At 51.1% G+C, this 18985-nt stretch overlaps 4 protein-coding genes across 4 annotated transcripts; 2 read left to right on the forward strand and 2 right to left on the reverse strand.

Moving 5' to 3' along the window:
• Positions 1–5779: 5779 nt before the first annotated feature.
• Positions 5780–8065, forward strand: NECHADRAFT_42088 (uncharacterized protein; the record flags this gene model as incomplete). The annotated part of the gene is made up of 6 exons (XM_003042522.1): positions 5780–6041; positions 6102–6341; positions 6391–6697; positions 6746–7049; positions 7152–7602; positions 7770–8065. 6 exons carry the CDS (start codon positions 5780–5782, stop codon positions 8063–8065), a joined length of 1860 nt encoding a protein of 619 aa, XP_003042568.1.
• A 481-nt stretch (positions 8066–8546) lies between these two features.
• Positions 8547–9209, reverse strand: NECHADRAFT_81103 (uncharacterized protein; the record flags this gene model as incomplete). The annotated part of the gene is made up of 2 exons (XM_003042609.1): positions 8547–8857; positions 8909–9209. The coding sequence occupies 2 exons, from the start codon at positions 9207–9209 to the stop codon at positions 8547–8549; spliced, it is 612 nt and encodes a 203-aa protein (XP_003042655.1).
• An 870-nt stretch (positions 9210–10079) lies between these two features.
• NECHADRAFT_81104 (uncharacterized protein) lies at positions 10080–15594 on the reverse strand (the record flags this gene model as incomplete). The annotated part of the gene is made up of 15 exons (XM_003042610.1): positions 10080–10212; positions 10271–10502; positions 10571–10936; positions 11001–11691; positions 11771–11825; positions 11884–11919; positions 11994–12082; positions 12147–12695; positions 12746–13176; positions 13233–13293; positions 13342–13858; positions 13912–14038; positions 14070–14235; positions 14291–14595; positions 14760–15594. The coding sequence occupies 15 exons, from the start codon at positions 15592–15594 to the stop codon at positions 10080–10082; spliced, it is 4593 nt and encodes a 1530-aa protein (XP_003042656.1).
• Positions 15595–16864: 1270 nt separating this feature from the next.
• On the forward strand, positions 16865–18932 carry NECHADRAFT_42325 (uncharacterized protein; the record flags this gene model as incomplete). Its single annotated transcript, XM_003042523.1, has 7 exons — positions 16865–17076; positions 17136–17243; positions 17303–17422; positions 17479–17718; positions 17780–17864; positions 17988–18117; positions 18187–18932. The coding sequence occupies 7 exons, from the start codon at positions 16865–16867 to the stop codon at positions 18930–18932; spliced, it is 1641 nt and encodes a 546-aa protein (XP_003042569.1).
• Between the last annotated feature and the right edge of the window lie 53 nt (positions 18933–18985).

Below are 18985 nucleotides of genomic sequence, written 5' to 3' on the forward strand. Positions count from 1 at the left end.
TTTGGGGAGATATGGCTTGAATGGCGTACCGGAAGCTCCGTCAACGGGCGGTCAGAAGTCTTCAAAGCCGTCATTCAACGGGAAAGCCTCGTCCACAGTAGTACAAGCCTGATGTTGTGGGTGTCTGCTATTCCTCGCCAAGCTGACAGTCGGTGACGCAAAGGCTTCAAGCCGATTGATACTCTGGCTGCAGGAGTGGAAAGCATGAGGCATCACACCGGGCCTGGAATACGAGATTTGATGCAGTTCACTCTTCTCTCTGCACTTGCTTGGTGTGGTCGAGATGGTGGTGGACATGCAACATCTCGTTGGACGAGGTCCCTCGTGGTGGAAAAAAGAGGCTCAAAGTCGGGCATCCCCGCATCCTCTCGAGAGAAACAAAACAAAACTAGGTGGGTGCTCGGTAAGGCTGGCTAATGCAAGGCCTAGAGACCCGGGCTTCTACTTTTGGTCTCGGGAGGTCGCCCCAGCTTCTGGGCCTTTCAGGGGGAGGCGCCTCTCCGCCAGGAACAACAGGTCGTGCTCAAGTGAGACAGCATGATTGCCAATGACGGGACAGTATTCTTGGCCAACAAAAAAGGTGCAGAGCCACCGCCACTACCGGAACCTGAGGATTGCTTCTTGCACGAGATACAGTGACGTTGAGGTTGATATGTGATTGGTCGAGTGTTTCAGCTGGGCATGAGTTACTGTGCTGTACCGTAAAAAAGAAACGGAATAAAAAAAAGGAGAAACAGAAAATACGAGGAGCGGGGAGAACGCATGGGGGAAGTCGGGCGATACGAGAAGGGAAGTGATTGGCACCCTCAATCCACGCGCCAAGGTACCGCCAGCGATGGAGCCTGCACAGCGTTTCTTGGTTGAGTGAAACACACTAATTGGTAAATATAGCAGCTTGAGGGGTTGGCACCAGCCAGAGCCACTAATCGGGTAAATATAGAGCAACGCCACACACACAAATTGACAAGCCAAGGTCCCATTCTCCGACCCTCCCGGCGATCCTCCTTCTCGCTGACCCGTGTCCGAGGGCCCGAACTTGGGAGGGTCCCAGGTTCACGGTCGTGTCGTTAGCCCAGTGGACGGGCTCCGGGCTACTCGGTAGATGATTGGGGAGCCTCAGGGGTGGGAGGGTCGGCAAAGGGGAACAAGGCAGATCTCTTGGTCCCACACACACTTGAGTAGGTATCCAACAAGTCCTGCACGTCCTACAACAAAAGTTGAAGGTGAAAAGACGTGGTTATGATGCTATTACAGGCGTCTTGCCATGCCTCATTGGGCAACGTAGAGTCTACAGCAGGATGCAAGGAACCTGTGTGTGCTGATGCTTTTCTGCCCGTATAACCCATTGAGTTTATGTAGTCTCACCCTGCCAAGCCAGAACCAGCCGATTCCATTTCATAATCGTGACGTTCTGACGCTTTCTTGGTAAAACGACAGATGCGAGAGCCGATGCTTGGTCAAGGGAAGGGCCCCAGAGCCGATTCATCGAGTCCAAAATCCTTCCCAGTCCTGAAAGAGAACCCATGCCGCATTATTACATTGGGTCCGGGCTGCTTACCTTGCATCCCCAGAGACACGGCAGAAGAAGAGGCGAGCGGGTTAACAGGTCAGCTTAAGGTTGACCGTTTCGACCATGTTTTTTTCTTACGCCCTGCGGGTCTAGAGAGAGGGGAAAGATCCAATCCAAGGATGATCCCCGCGGCCAGGGCAGGTATTCGATTGGGTTGAACAGGGGGGTGGTTGGTGTCTGGGCGCTTGGCACGATCGGCAGATCGATTAAGAGCTGGAGAAGAAGGCAACGCTTGTTGGGGTGATTGTGATGCCACAACTGGGGAGATGCACAGGGGGTGAGTGAGGAGTGAGGAGTGTGCGGTCAGCTGATTTCCTCACACCAGACGTGCACTCTTGTATTGGTTCTTGGCTTTTGGACGGCATTGGACGGGTTTGGGGATTGGCAGCTGTCGGCTCTGTGGGAAATATTGCAGGACCAGGGCATTTCAGCTGAGGAGGGGGAAAAAGCCATGGCCCGTCTTTGCTGTTCTTGCAGAGAGGCAGTCAGCGAGTTCCTTGCTTCATCCGACGGACCGACCACGCACCCCCTCTTTTCTTCTCTTGTTTCCTCCCCCAGTTCCTGACCCTGGTCAGATCATGGTGGCACTTGGCTTTTATTTTTTTCACCATCTTCGCCGGACGTTGTGCAACTCTACAAAATGCCCACATGGGATGTAATGTAATGTAATGCCCATGTTTGATGTACACCTCACGAGAGAGAAATAATGTGTGGTCTGTTTCTTGCAGAGCGCAAGTGAGATTCTCCCAACCTGTTGTAGACTCGTACAGAATAAAGATCAACACGCTCCATGAGGTACCGGTCTGTCTGCAGTGAGATCGCAACTCTGTTGTTCTGCATTGACTCGCCCCACGTGCTGTAGGCGTCTTGCTAGCATTGGATTGATCAGGCAGTGACAGCAGTTGACAAACACCTCATGGACGTCATTCCCGACTTCCGGTCCGCGACGGAAGGGACAGCATTATGAGGCTTGCATGGCTTTTTTTACCTAGACAGCCCGAGAAAGCAATCCCGGTCGCCTCGCAAAAAAGAGGACAGCTGAAAAATAAGGAACAGCCACAAGACCGGGTTCAAGGTTACCGACCAACCGCGGAGGCACCGGGAAAAAGCCCATTCAAGAGGGGGAAAATACTGCGACCCGTACATACAGGCAGTGTCACGTCGGGTAAGCATGCCACCCTCAATACATTGGAACAGCAAAATGCATTGAGGAGAGTAATATCATCATGTCAGGCGCAGGTCATGAGGATAAGCCATTGTGAGTTGGCATTTGCTGTTTGGGTATCATTAGCAAGCCTCAAAAGCAAGCCAAAGCAAGGTCCCGAGAGATGTTTGCCAGCGGGAGTGTATTCCCGTTGAGGACTCATGTAGATGCCTGAAATACTACCCTACAACGGTTGATTTTCTTCGAGTCAATGATGGCTGCAAGATGGACGTAATCGAATCGGTGGAATCAGTTGGAGATGACCGTTTGGACACATGCCATGACGCTGCGGCTTTTGACTTTACCGTCTCTGTCCCGAAAAGGTCTTGCCATGGAAACGTTTCAAACTCAGCTTAGTTGACTCTCCTCAAAAACTCTCCTCCCGAAGCCATCGCCCTTGCATGTGGGTTGGGTCAGTAAAAAAACTCATCCGCCACTTTTGACATGATTGTCTCTCAATTGATTCAGCTCCTCTAAATCTAACCGCCCAAAGATCTTAAATTCAATAATTCACGGGCGCTTGTAAATCCGTGATTCTAGACTCTTGAGATCAACAAAGAAAGTGTGCCTCCCCTGGCTAGAACTTGATTAGCGTCGATATTCGGGCGCTTCGCCAACGCTCAAGCCACGGGCGCTCAGATCACTTCTAATCTGGGCCTGTAAATACGTAGGCGCCCTTTGTTCTTTTTCAGCTCGTTTAGTTGAATCCTCAACGTTCGCGGTTCCCACTTCCGTCTTGCCGAGCCGTGTCTTTTCGGCGGCTGCGTCGATCAGGAGGGAATGGGTGATTTCCCTCCCGTGTGTGCCGAGTCCGCAATGTTTCGGATGTAGATCTTGACCAAGTGACTGGGTGGTTTGCGGGGGATAGGGGCGGTGATTATTGTGACGTCGGTGAGCGCCAGTCGCGGCGTGATGTTCGGTTTGTCGGTGATGTTGAGATCGGCTGCTTGCCACCTGAATCATCAGTGAGCTCCGGGGAAGCAGCACATAGCCAAGAGAAATTGATTCTAGTTGCAATGAGATTAATGAACATTCAATTAATGCATTTTACCCAATTTATGACCTTGTTGTTGCTGATAAAGTGCTGATGTGAGTTGCGCGCTGTGAGCTGCGTGCTGTAATACTGGAGCCTCGCCTCAGGCCTGCATCACTACGGAGTCTTCCACCACAAAACCACCACTAACATCAAAATGCCCAGTCGCTTAGTATTTCTTAATCTTAGTAGTGTAACCCAAAACAAATTATTATTCCTATTTTCCGATTGAGGCTCTGCTGTTCAAGTCTTGGCCACACTATTCCCATCCTCTAAAACCATCATCAAGTCGAGATAAGCTTCTCACGTTGAAATAAACTATTAACCTCGTCTGCACCTATGCTTCCTCCACAGCAGGGCTGAGTCCCACGACTGCCGCGCGTACCTTGCATACAACATTCCCTGGGGGTGTTGAAAAACAAGTTGGTGTAGATGGTGTATGTAGAAAAGCACCACGCCCCGAGAATCTCTGCACGCGTGGTTTGCAGAAAAGCTTCTTGTGCCTTTGCATTGTCCTACACCCTCGACCCGTAGATCTGGGACAAGTTTGATCAGATTTGGCTTGCAGAAAAGCATCAGGTACATCTTGCGCAAGCCGTTTGCTGCGCTGCTACCGTTTTGTGTCGATGGTGTCATTTACTTGCAGCTTTAGGTGATGAGGCTGGATGTCGTGCTCACTGAGAAACGACCAGCAACCAGACTGGCAAATCAAGAAATTCAACCGCTATCGGTCGTTATCAACTGCTATCAACGTGCAGCTACGTCGTATTCCTGATAATTCGCATGAGGTATGCTTGACCAACTTGGGCTTCCCTATCTGTCAACTAGGTGATACCATCACCAAGAATATTCACTGTTCTTGGTGTTTATTCTCCAACTCCCTCCAAGTTTACTCGTCGTCGACAGAGGCCTCCAAGAGGGGAAATATACCAACCAATGTAGAGCCGCAGGCCGCGTCATCAACCACCCGCGCTGACGACAACCACGGCTCCCACTTGGCGACGATGCATACTCCAGTTTCAGACCCGCGTCCAAGAAGTCCACTGTCCGTGTGTTCTTAACCAAACTGTCGGTAGAGATGCAGAGAGTAGATGCAGTGTGCTTGTTGGTTCACCGAGCTTACCTTGGTCTCACCGAACTCCGAGTGGCGAGATTCATGACTGGAATGGTGTGATGGTGTGGTCCCGACTGTTTGGGTAAGGATGCATACGCCCAGTTTCATAGACGCTTGGCAACCGATACTGGTTTCCGCTTGGCCTGGGGTGCGTTTCTTATCATGGTATATAGCCTGTATATATGTTATCTATGAGGTTACATGGTATCTGAACAACATGCATAGCCGAGCAGCCTTATCAGCACCCCAACGACAACTGTCAGAGCCGCATCGCTACGGGCATAGAGGAAGCGCAATTTTAATGCTAGGGTGCTATATATGACTACTACAGTTGATTCTCGTCTATAAATTGAGGATGCACAGTTAAGAATGTCCAAAATAGAATACAACACAGGCAGCGGATGTTAGACGAGGCCAATAGCATCTCCATCTTGTTGGCATCAACGATGCTGCCGCCACAACCGCAGCCACGATATGTTGTCAAAGATATACATTCAGCCATTACGCCTCAATCGTGTTCAATTAACCAGACATCATCTGTGCGCTTTTCGTGTGCGCCTTGTTGGCAGAGTAGCATCCTACTGTCACCTCGTGGTGCCTCATTCTCTCACCGAGTGGCGGTGCTCATGTGCGCAGCCACACCAAGGTAAGTGGCCTGACCACACTGAGACGCCCGACAAAGCTGAGCGATTTCGCTTGTGTCGGATCCTTCAATGTTGGCCAGTGAGGGGCATGATCGTTGCACGTGTGGGAAGAGTGAAGCGATGGTTTTGAAGCGACATCAGAAACAATATATATCGGCTCAAGCCCAAATTTCAGTGTCAGCCACAACACCACATTCTCAACTCCAACTTCACCATGTCAGGTGATACACAATATTCTCCCTTCTCCCCGGTTGGTGATAAAACCGAGGGTGAATTATCATCAACCCTCAGCAACCTCCAGATTCAAATCGCCATCCAAGATCCCAATGCCATCACTTGTTTAGCCCACCTCAAACTCATCCACGCCTTTGCAAAACTCAAAGAGTCCATCGGTTACACGGATGGATTGTTCGGACTATGGGACAGCCGAGCCCGGTACAATCGCTTCAAGGCCTCACCACGGTCATTGAAACAAGGTTCGACCGAGTTTGGGGGCGTTCGCTCAACCCTTCTATTGGCTCAGTTGTCACATCAAGGGCCGGGCTTCAACATTATCTCAGACCACAGTAAGAGCCTTGCCTTGAGCAAACTTCGTGAGAAGCGATGGGCCATCTACGTCGCTCGTGCCGTTGATAGGTATGAAGCTTGGTGGTCATCCATGTTTCAGCTGTCGTTGAAGACGAGCCAATTGTCTGAGGCACTTTCTCCTGCACACGAAGCGTTTCCTGTTACTGGTGGTGTTCTCGACTGGAACAACATGGTTCTTCCGCCACTTGGTAAGTACCTCATTAATATCACTTGATGCTGTATTGACTAGCTTGTTAGACGTTCTCATGGTTCTGCATACACATATGCTCAACCCCCGGCTGTTCCTAGAAGACTGCATGCGTTACGGCGCCCGAGAGTTCTGGGCAGCTGGCATGCCATGGGAAAAGATCAACGCCGCAATCGATAAAAACTTCAACTACATCCAGTCCGAAGAGAGGAAATCCATCTGGAGTGCCATGTGTGCTCGAAATTGGGACAATACCCAAGACACGATGCACAAGCTGATGGACTGCCCATCTTGTCGAGCCTCTATTCCCGTTCCATGGACGACTTGTGGGATGAATGAGGGGCCAGTTGATAACGAGTAAGTTCTTCTAGTAGCATAATATGTAAACTTGCTCACAATTTGTAGCCGAGACGGGCTTGTCGGTACGGGCTATGCCGACGGAAACTTTTCCTTTGACTGTACAACCTGCGGCCTCAACATCAACCACGATGTTCTGTCCATCGACCGGTTCTTAAAGGATTGCGCCCACCTTCTCGAGACCGACACTCCAATGCGCGGAACCATTCTCGACATTGAGACTGGACGCCCTCAAAAAGCACAACCTGAAGAAGATGACACTCCAAATCCTCGCGTGCTAGCGAACGACGCGTTGAAAGACGGCCTCGGGAAACAACTCCTCCAGCTATCCGGAAGCTCTTCATCTCCACTGGTCATGGAAACAATCCAAACCCTGATCGAAGATGACGAGACTCGCAGAACGGAGGCCATGCGAAAGAAGAGGCTACGTTATAAGGAACGAGCGAGGCTTGAGGAGCTCTATAAAAAGTCTTCCATCGGCTGTCGAATAATACTTCTCAAGTATCACAGCAATGCCAGCCCCTTCGCCCTCGCGCTAGAGGGGGCCGTCCTTCGGCAGTGTATCTTCATCGACGACATGACGAGACTGGACTGGATTCATCAAGCATCCAACACCAGTATCATGGAGAATCTTCTCATCAAGTACAATCGCTTTTTCGATATCATGAAAGAAAACCCAGAGTCTCTTGCAGTACCAACTCTTGATATCGACTTGGCATGGCATACTCATCTTCTCAGTCCTTTCGCCTACTATCGATACTCGAATCAGTTGACTGAGAAGTTGATTGATCATGCCGACAAAATTGACGAGGTCAGAATTTGCAAGGGGTTCAAGTGGACAAATGAGATGTACCAGAGCAAATATGGCGAGGTCTACACGGAATGTTCCTGCTGGTACTGCGAGAGTAAGTATTGAGGGACCATCTCTTGATCATATCTGACCTGGGTAGCTCTCCGTACGATGTTGACACCAAGCCTTGAGAAACTGTATCGCGTCATGGGCTTGCCAACTATTCACTGCGAAAGTAGGTCTACTGCTCCTCACAAACCGTGCAATCTAACATGATACAAGTCGACGAGAAGTTCCACCAGTCAGGACTTTTTGAAGCATGCCCAGCGGATAGGTCGCCTCACCTCTCCTCACACAACTCGGTCAAAATACAAGCCCCAACCGAAAAAGACTGGCGCTGGCAACAATACGAACGAGCCCGTGATAACCGTACTCATCGACTCCATAAGGGTTACGACAAGCTCTGTCGACGAGCTAAAAAGAATGGTCGACCGGTGCCACCTAGGAAAACATCCCGCAATCATTGGGGGCATGTGGATGACAGTATGTTCTCTAACCATCACTTGAGCGTGAACTAATGCGTGGTAGGTGGTGTGCCGTACCGTTCGACTGATTGCATGTCCGCCGAGCTGTACTCGAAACATTCCAAGCCGGGCAGTATCGAAACCGATGATATGTGGCAGGCTTTGGTAGATCTTGGCGATTCATTGACTGCCGACGAGAGTTGTGGCGACTCGGGTGGTGGCGGCGGCGGTGACGGTGGTGATGGGGGTGGTGGTGGAGGAGGTTAGTATTCACATCCATTTGTCATTGACCGCACGATACTGATTTATAATGTTCAACAGGCGACTGAGTTGATATCCTACTCCTACAGAAGGTGCGGGTTAATGGAGTTGCTCGACTACCAGAGTAACATGTGGGAAAGGACATGTGACAGGACGGGTGGCCTCCTTGTTGAACTTCCTGGCAATCGAAGAAACCAACTTCAAATTCCCAAACAACAAGATTATCTGTTGTCTTAAGAGATCTAATCAAACTTAATCAGAGTCTTTGAACAAGTTATGACGTTTGCCGCAGCTCTGCCACCCCCTCGATTATCCCCCTCAACTGTTCCTGCACCATTTCCATAGCTTGATCTCCATTCAAGACCTTTAGTTTCCCCTCTCCTCGAAAGTACTCGATAGCCTCTGATGTGATCGTATTGAAGGTTCTCAACCTCCCTCGAATCGTCTCGACTTGGTCGTCGAACCGACCCCTGGGCGACAGCCGGTGCATCAGCGTCTCATTAGGGCAGTCAAGGTGTATGAGGCACTCCAAGGCTCCGACCTCGACTTCAAAGTGCTGTAGTTGAACAATGTCTCTGGGGAATCCTGATCACAAAGTTGAGTTAGAATGAATCAGTTTTGGGACAGTGTACTTACCGTCGATGATAAAAGCCCGCATCCCGTGCTCCAAGCGTTGACGAATGTGCGACTTCAGAAGCCCAACGGTAAGTTCCTTCGATCCAATCGTTCCCTCCATCATATTGCCTCTAATAGTAGCAGCATGAGGGCTCCCTTCTCGATTCATCTCCGCCCACAGCAGATCCCCAACACTAACGTGCTCAACCTTGAACGTCTGCGCCAACAACCGACACTGCGAGCTCTTTCCCGACCCAGGCCCTCCCAGCATCCCAATAAATATCAGTTTCTCAGAGGTCGGAATAAGCTTAGGTTCCGTCATGATGATCGTGGTCGTTAGTGCAACGTGCGTGATTCAGTGGCTTTTGTCCTAGCGCTCGTCGTGGAAGATTCGAAATCTCCGAGGTAGATCATCCTTTGTTGACAGGTGTCAGTATTAAACTCGGCACATGGCGAAAAGTCAAAAGGAGTCGTGGGCGCTGATGCTACTTTGACGACGAGATCCGTGGGCTAGCGGAGGAGGACACAGCCACTGACGTCTGTTGCTAGCATTTTTTTCCTGACCTGAAGCTCGAGCGTGTCTTTAATGTAGGGAGTAGAAGGTATTGGATTCGAGTGAAATCTCTTTTCTTGGGTGATAAAGTTTGTTGGGGATGGGGCATCGCCATGATGTTAGAAACACTGCTTTGACTTTAGTTGCATGACTCAAGATTGATGAGGCGTCTATGTTTAAGATTTCACAAGATAAAATTATAACTAGGACTCGAAACTTGATGATAGCTTCATAGGTTGGCCAGGCTTAGTGACGTCTAGCCAGACCCTTGGTTTTAATCGACGACGTTAACCGGCTATACGGCCATTAACTGCCTTGAAACTAAACTATGGTTGAGCACAAGAAATAACGACAGAAATAGACGCTGCGACAACTTGCGAGCTTTGGAGGCACTGATGTGATAAACCCCTCAAAGTATCACGCATGCGTTTTAGCCACCACAACATGCGTGGTCAAATATTTGTTCAAAATTAGACCAGGGTAGAAAAAGAGAAGTTCACAAAGGTTAGAAACGATTCCTTATGTCAGTAGGATACTCAAGCTATGTGAGTTCTATGAGAAGTGCTGGTTTAAAAACAATCAGTGTCCCTGGTGCTCAACCACACCGCCACGAGCCCAATCCCTACCCGTTGTCTCTCCTTAAGCCCCGTTGTCAGTCGGTCCGAGGTTCGGGCACGTCCCATCGATGCGAATCTTGGGCTGGTTCACTGCAATGTTCTTCACCCAGTGGATTCCATGAACCAACATGCTGGGATCAAAGGTGAATATTCCTCTGCTGGGTGGTTAGTGAACATATCCTTAGAAGATGGGCAAAAGGAACGCGGACTGACCCAAAAGCTATAATGGTATGAATCTCAAATGCAGCCTTGGACCGGGCCACCAGCGAGGTCAAGACTACCTCCATAAACTCTTTCCACTCCTTCTGGAGTGAGGGGATTGTGGAACCGGTGCCGTGCTGGGCATAAAAGGTATCGAATTCCCCAAACAACTCGTACAGCGCCTCATAGGTATCACAGAACTTTTTCCAAATTATCGGGTTATTCATGTACTCAAACACCATGCCTGGAATTCAAGAGAAATAGTCAGAAACGGAGGGGAGACCTGGTGACGAGTGTGGAAAGAGAACGTACCCATCTCCTTGGTGGCAAGGAGCTTCTGCTCAGCTGACATTTTTGTGTATGCGCTGAGAGCTGACGACTGTTTGCCCCCAAACATGGACCCCTTCATACCGTTTGGCCGGGCTTTGAAGATTGTGAGGCGGTCAAGGTGAGAGGCGTTGCCGAGCTCAGCAAGCAGTAGGTAGATGAAGGCCCTCTGGTCGCCGTCCAGCCGCCAAGGATATGAATCGTCTTCTCTCAGAATCCATTGTTCGGTCCAGGCACAGGGTACCTTGGGCGTAGGGTTTTGTGGAGTCGGCCTCTGATTTACAATCTTGCCCTTGTTTAGCCACTCCGTGAAGAAGTCGCCGATGAGCTGGCCTTCGAAGACGTGCTCGGCTGTGAGTTGACCATCTGTCAGCGAACTTCCCCTAGGTCAATGTCTTGCCTGCAACAAACTCACTCTCATATTTGGCCCGGACCTCCTCTAACTTGCCGTTTGCGCCCCTGATCCACGCGGTGTCGTGCGGCCGCAGGGCGTCGACCTCCCAGTCGGAGCATGACATGGACGTATTGCCCCAGTAGCGTGAAATGTCATCCCATTTGTTGCCTTCGATACCCTCCCATTGGTGTAGCGCATTTTTCGGAAACGATGGATACCCATACGTCTTGCCGTATAGCGCCAACTTTCGTCCGTTGTCATTTTTGCCCCTGGGACAAATGAGGACTTTCTTGCCTGTCATTGTCGCTTGGCCATCTATGCGGCTTTCCAGCCTAGACCACTGCTGACCGTCCATAGGATCTGGCTGTCCCCTCCTGGACAGCGAGCTCGTTGACTGATATCCTGGCCAGGGCCAGGGGCCCCCAGTGTCGACTTCCGGCCTGTAGCTCTTGTAGTCGGGAATATCGGTGTCACCAAGCTCAAGGTCCATATTGGCGCAGCCGCAGCAGGGGGTCCCGGTCTTGCGGTTCTTGCCACAAACCAGGCAGGTAGGGCACGACAGCTCTTCATCGGAGCCCTCGATTGCCTTGGCAGCTTCCTCGTCCATGTACGTCAGTGGGTTGATGTTGGAGTCGGAGCCGTAGCCCCATGCCATATCCGCGCCCAAAGATGGCTGGTCCTGGTAGCACGAACTGTCGCCTCCTTTTCTTTGCTGTCGAATGTTAGAACCGCCACTGCAGAGAGTTTGAAGGCATAGTGAAGGTGCTCCGCGGTAGGGCTGCAGTACTTACGCTATCGCTGACAATGTATGGAAGAGCTTCAGATTCGCTCCAGCCAATGGTTTTGCTGTTGGGCAGAGATAGGTTAACGTTGACCATCCTTACCACAGAGGATGGTGACTTACTCGTCATCCATTTCGTAGTTCTGGAGCGCGATCGTTCTATATCGATGATGTGTGTTAGTTGGCTAGCCTTTTCAATACGGCCAGAAAGAGGTCGAGTGTAGGGAACTTACACAACACTAGTATTCAGACACGTCTCAGGGGTAAAGTCTGGAGACGGGAAGAAGCTCCACTCCGTGACCGTTCTGTAATCCATCGACATCTACTCCCATTAGCCAAGAATATTCAAAAACTCCTCCTGGGCTCTAGATGGAGGCAGAACATACATCGATAATGGGAATGTTGAGGTGGCGCCGGTCCTTAAACAATCCTAGATCAATCTTTACGCCGAAGCTTAAGAAAGCGCCAAGGGCAAACCGCCCCCCAGCACCTCCAGAGTTGTAGATGATATTGTCGTTACCCATAGAGATCCTGTTGCTCTCACGGTCGACATTCCTGGTGCCCAGCTTGTCCGACGGGTTGGGTGGGAAGTTCATATTAAAGCCTCCAAAGTCTGACTTGATGCGAGTGCTGAGCTTCCCGTCAAAGTAGGGGGCGCTATCGCTACCGGCTTCCCCGTCGGTGTTATTGAAGGATCCGAGCGTGTAGTCGATCTTGTAGTAAGGTTGGAAGGATAGCCGGCTATTTCCAGATGGGTGCAGCGTGTGGCCCTTGAGCTTGACGGGCTTGTTTTCGGTGGATGTTGGATTGCCCTTTTTAGCCAAGTCAAAGTCAACCTCGCCGACGCCTCCGATAGAAAAGTTGAGATCTGACTCTCCATCGACGTTGAGCCAGCCATTGGCTTGTCTCACGTTCAATATGTTGCTTAGTTCGGCCTATGTTTGGTTAGATCCTCTCCATACTTGATTGTTCAAGGCTGACATACTATCATTGAGAAGCCGTACGTAAAATCGGCTTTGATCTTGCCTCCGACATGGGCTCCAAACCCAAGCTCGTAGTCCTCCCCTTCGAACTCACAATCCTGGGTCGTGTCCCAGAAGAGAGGAGTGTCAATCTCTTCGTTGACAAATCTCTCGCCATCGCTTTTATGCACTTCGGCATCCTGGTACATGGTCCGCCAGTCGGCCTGGCTTTCGGCAAAAAAGCGCTTTGCAATCCTACGTTGCAAAGAATCGTCCGCTTGGATTCCTAGGGAGTCGACAGCGGCATTCCAGTAGCCTCCCACGTTGGAGTAGTCGACGCGGACCTTGAGGTCCCCAGTGTCTCGCCTCGTCTTGTTCAGGTTCATATCAAAAGCGAAGTCAAAGACCTTTGACGTGACAGCTCTGCGTGACTGGGTGGATGGTAGGCTTTGATCTGTGAGGGAGTTTAGTGAAAATAGAACTGGGAGAGACTGAGGGATAGGTTCCGACCTTTGGACTCTGTTAGCGAGATGGCTCGCGCCAGCGAGTTGGGGGCGCACTGTGCGTGCAACTGTCAGCAAGATAAAGTAGGCAGCCGGGGGCGTAGTGGTCAACTAACATTGTCGGGCATCTCGACAATGGTTCCTTCGACACCTCGCTCCATAACTCGGAAGCAGCCCTCGACGTTTTCACTGAGACACACGACCCTAGCTACTCGGGTCTCGTTCTCGGGTTGCTCGAGCACGTCTGCAGGGCAGTCGAGGAAGACTAGAGGTTCCGGCTCGTCCTCCCGTTTCTTGAGAGAAGACACGGCCGCCGAGTCGCCCGTGATGAGTACGAAACCGAACCCAGTCTGGTTAGGATCAATCTCACCAGCATTGGCGTTGCTGCCAAAGTTGATGAGAGCATAATCCTTTTCAGCATCGTCAGGGGGGAGCATCTCAGCAGGGAAGATGCGCTCGAGGTCGACTAGCGAGAAGGGGGTTTTGGTGGCTCCGATGAGTTCGCCATTGGATATGGATCGCAGGGCTTCGAGGTTGGGCGTGTCGAGATCAATAGCCCAGATCATGAGACCATGAAGACCCATCTTGCTTGCGTAATCAATCTTCATCTGGAAAGTCTCGGCATCATCGAAGCTGGGAATATATAATTAGCAGATACTATGTCTGTACATCTGTTCGAAACTTACGAGATCCAGCTGTGGCCGTCGTAGACCATGTATCGGGAAGCCGCAGTCTCATCAAAGTAAGGAGTTCCGCCGGTTTTGTCCAGTATCTCCATAATCTCTATGCCCCAGGAATTATGATAAGACGAGGCTGCAGCCAAAATCCCAAGGAGTTTACTTACCAGCATATGAGAGAATTCCAGCCGTGTTAGAACATCGGCCAGGCGAGCCAGGGCCCTTAAAGGCACAGCCGGGCTTCCAGCATGAGGCAGACTCGAGCTCAAACGATCGGCCATAGAAGCCCAGGCCGAGCACAATGCTAGAAGGCTCGACACCAACGCGCCAGAACTGAGCGTGGTTCATCTGTTAGTTAAAATCTAGAAGGCGCTCCAGTGAGACTTACCAGGTCCAAGGCATAATCGATTTCCGTCAGGTTCGTATGCGACAGAACTTGATTTCCGATGGGATTATCGCTATCCCAGACACCATGTAGGTCATAGGACATGAGATTGATCCAATCAACATAGGTCTCCATGCCTTTGAGATCAAAGTGGCGAAGGTACCAGTACGAAGAAGGTGCAGTGAAAGTGACAATATAGTCGCGGCCTCTGGAATTGATAGCCTCCCGCAGCTCTTTCATCAGAGCCACGTAGTTCGCACCATCCCCGTCCGCACCGCCGCGGTCATCAGCGCCGGGGTATTCCCAGTCTATCAGAGCGTTAGTCATCTTGAAATGCAGGATACCTCGAGTTATTTCAATCTCAAGGCACTAAGTGAAGTGCTCAAGACAAAGCGTACCGAAATCTGCCAAAAATCCTCATTAGCAAGGAATTCCACCCCTGTACGACACGACGATCCAGGATAATACATACCGACACCATCGTAGCCATATTCGGAGAGAAATCCCAACAGGTTGTTGATAAAGGTGGCTCTGTTCTCCTTGGTGGACGCAAGTGAAGGGAACTTATCTTGCCAAGGGCCAGGGTCACTAAAGGTCCAGCCACCGAGGGCAATGACAATCTTGAGGTTAGGGTTCCGAGCTTTGACGTTGCCGATAGTCTTGTAGATAGCTGGATCGATGCCATCCATATTAGTTACTTGAAAATCAGCGTTGATATAGCCAAAGGAGACAAAAAGATGAGTGAGCAGCTCAACAGGGATCTCTCCTGGGCCCATAGTGCCGCAAGGTTTGTCCATATTCCACGTCTCCCAATATCCGATGACGACCTTCTGCGGGTCTGAAGCGGCTGCGTTAGGCTTGGGGCTATCGCAATTGGACTGGCAGCCGTCATTGCAAAAGTCGGCCGTCGTGCCACAGAAGCCGTGCTGCGAGCAACAGACATTGAGAGGACACGTCTTGCCAGCCGTTGCAGCGAACTGGCCGCACTCAGCCTTGGCGTCACAGTTGGATTGGCAGCCATCACCGCAGTAATTGGGACCGTAGCCGCACCAGCCATCCTCGCCGCAGCAAGCTTCGTTGGAGCATGGCTTATCCGGGCCACAGGTAAAGTCGTCCTGGCCCGTGGACGTAGCCTTTGTTGTGGCTAAGGTTGCTGCTCGGAGAGATTGCCCATGGAGGTGATGAAGATGGTCATGTTTGGCATGACTATGAGCATAACTCAGGACAAGTGAGGAGTGGAGAAGGAAAGAGAAAAGCACAAATAGGTTCAAGAGTGATAGGCGCTGATGGCCCAGAGAATTGGTCATGGTGTGTATTGTTCTCAGGCCTGAGAGGCAAAGAGCGAGCGAGATGGATAACGGCAGATAGTTCAAGGGATGCCATGAGCTGTCAGTTGAGGATTTGGGGTTTCGAGAGTAATAAGAAGAGCCATGCCTCGCAACTTCACAATGCCACCGGGGGACTCACTGTCTCCGACGGAATTGAGGGCCCCATGACGGTTGTTGTGACCTAACTCGGCCAAGTCGAGCCCCGTCTGTTGGTTGTGATCACTGTTGGTTCTACCCTTGTCCTGCTGAGTCGCTATGTAACTTTGCCCCCCTGGAATTTTTGCCTTGGCTGCATACACTGACGCCCCAGAACAGACACCGGGAAATTGCTCAGGGCTCATTTATCACGCAAGAATTGAACTGTGTTGGAGGGTATGCACACATGCCGCCTCCTCCGTTATCCAGCATAGCATCATTCCAAAGGCTCTGTATGGTAACTTGTAAGCCCTGCCCTCCACCGGATGACAGGAAAATAGAAAATTCTCGGTGAGAGGTTTTCAGCCTCGTGCCACTCATGACGTAAATGGCCGTGGTCAATCAATTTTTCAGTCAATGGTACATAGACAGACCATTGACCTCTTTCATACCATCGTAGTCACATTTAAACAAGCTCGATGCGGCCCGAGGTACCCACATTACTAAGACATGGAGCGCCACGCTCGGTAGGTTAAGTTTTAGTGACAGGGAGTCTTGTAACAGTCCCCTACCGCTCACCGCCGTCGAGGTCCCCTGCGGTGTTGTTGGTCGAACATCGGTAATGACCATTCTGCACCTCGGCCTCTTGGCAAGAGGGATTACAAGGCCTCATGCCCGTGATACTTTCATGACTCGACCGCTTTTCTACTTTGAACAAAAAGATATCTCGAGTATCAATGCCGGTGGCCGGGCCGAGGCGCGTTCATCTCCGTGTCTGCAGCCCAGATCCACCCCCATTCATCAGTGAAGTCTTCAAGTGGTCCTTTCACGCGGAATAGGTTTACAAGGAAGCTCGAGTGGATCCTGCAGTGTGGTTGGGACTATCTCGCTACACATGAACGGCTCCGCGGAAGAGAAACATACGCGAACCGACGGAAGCTGGTGTTTTGTCTTGCCGCTCCGCCGCTTTCATCTCGCAGCCCTCAATACCCAGCCCAGCTGTTCTCACTTCCTCTATTTCTAGTCCTGGCTTGGTATTTTTCATTCGTTTATGGTTATACTCGCAACTTACACCCTCGACCATACATTCTGTCAAGTCTTTCTCTCCTCTAGTATGAGGTCCCTTCGTTTGCTGAGCCTCTCGCTCTTGGCCACTCGCGCCGTTGCATCGGGCACCCATGCCTGGACGCCTCGGGCAGCGAATGACCAGAACTGCGAGCTGTACTCTGTCAAAGACGGTGATACCTGCCTCAGCATCATCCGCCAGACCAATGTTACGTTCGCACAGATCATCGCCTGGAACCCTGATATAGACAAGCAGTGCGCGTGAGTTGGCTGGAGGTAAATCCATCACGATCAGGGTCGACTGACATTCAGACATGTAGAAATATCACTGCGTTTGCAGGTCAAGATATCTGTGTCAGCAACCCAGAGGGTAATTACGCTATCCCAAGCAACTCCCAAGGATCGCCAACCATCGTCACTACTACTGCGTGCGTCTTTATACTCTCCATCATTGAAAACGCTTCAAAACCACTGACTCTGGTCGTAGTCCCATCCCGGACCCGACCCCAAACGATACATCAGACAGATGTGCTCAGTACCATCTTGTCACTGTAGGGGAAGACTGCGGCGTCTTCGCTGTCAAATATGGCATCACGCTCAAAGATTTGTGAGTCCCCCCTCATGCTTACGTGTTCAGAACTGTAAACTCACATGGCCCCAAAGCATCTTTCTCAATCCCCATGTCTGGGAGAACTGCACAAATGTCTACAAGGACTACTACTATTGCGTTCGGCCTGTAGGGTATATCTCTACATACCCGGGCTACTTGCCAACTACTTCTACCAAAGAGTTCGTCCAGACACCTTTTACGCCATTGCCGCTCGACTATGATATCCTCGCCGACTATGTTAGCACCAACCCTGTGATTCCACTTGCCAATAAGACGCGCGAGGACTGCAGCTCGTAAGTTGGATCATTCACTGTGTGGTGTTAGTGGCTGCTGAATTGGTTGTTTGCCCATCAGATATTTGTATCTTGCCAACATCACGGCAACCCCGAATCTTGCAGACTGTTGGTCCATGGCCATGGTCCATGACATCACCCCAGAAGTGAGTTCTGAGAACAATGGCTTGTTCATCCTGGGACGTTGGCTTGCACACATCTCAGCCCAACTCCCACACCCAGCCTACAGAGCATGTCAAGTTCAAAACCAGTGCTGACCAGCGAAAAAGGAATTTATTCTCTGGAACCCTTCGCTGGCCAAGTCTCCGTCTAACGCATCAGATTCTCACTCTTACAATTATCCTTGCACCGTCTCAGAGAGCGTATCTTATTGCGTTGCCCTCGAGTCCGCTACCCAAGGTTAGTTTCCCGAGGCGCATCTCATTTCTTCTCTCTCAGCAAGTGCTAATCCACGGGACGAGATAACAGCCCCTGGAGAAGAAGATGTCGAAGCTCCGCCCAGCCCACGTGCGGCCGGCGAGATTGAGAATTGCACTGCCTGGTTTGCTCCCGAATTGTATCAGTCTTGCGAGTCCGTCCTCCTGACCACATGGCTCGAGTTTGACGACTTCTACCGCATGAACCCGTCAGTCAAAAGCGACTGCACCGGATTGGCCGTTGGCACATACTACTGCATATCGACCAATGCGGACGGCAGCCCACCGTTATACGAGGACGAGGATACCACGACCACCAGCACCTCGGCTACGGCCACGGCCACGGATGTTGGCACTCCCAGTCCTGTGCAGTCTGGCATAGCCTCCAACTGTAATGACTTCTATCTTGTGCAGGCAGGTGACGGATGCTGGGCCATTGCCAACGATCACGGTATCGAGCTGAATGACTTTTACGGGTGGAATCCTGCTGTGAAGAACGACTGCGGCGGGCTCCAGGCTGAGGTGTATGTCTGTGTGGGCGTCGAGGACAGCACCACAACGACGTCAAAGAACATTCCCAGCACCACACTTGGTGGCATCGGCTCTACACCCACACCCATCCAGGACGGCATGGTCGCGGGCTGCAAGGACTTTTACTTTGTTCAGGCAGGCGACGGATGCTGGGCCATTGCCAATGATCGCGCTATCGAGCTGAATGACTTCTACGAGTGGAATCCTGCCGTAAAGAACGACTGCTCTGGACTACAGGCTGAAGTGTATGTATGTGTCGGTATATAGTGAGGACGTAGGGCCGCTGGCTCTGGGGAGGGGTCAAGAAGCTGCTAGGAAGA

Source organism: Fusarium vanettenii (assembly GCF_000151355.1).
Source record: "Fusarium vanettenii 77-13-4 chromosome 6 genomic scaffold NECHAsca_33_chr6_1_0, whole genome shotgun sequence".
Classification (NCBI taxonomy): domain Eukaryota; kingdom Fungi; phylum Ascomycota; class Sordariomycetes; order Hypocreales; family Nectriaceae; genus Fusarium; species Fusarium vanettenii.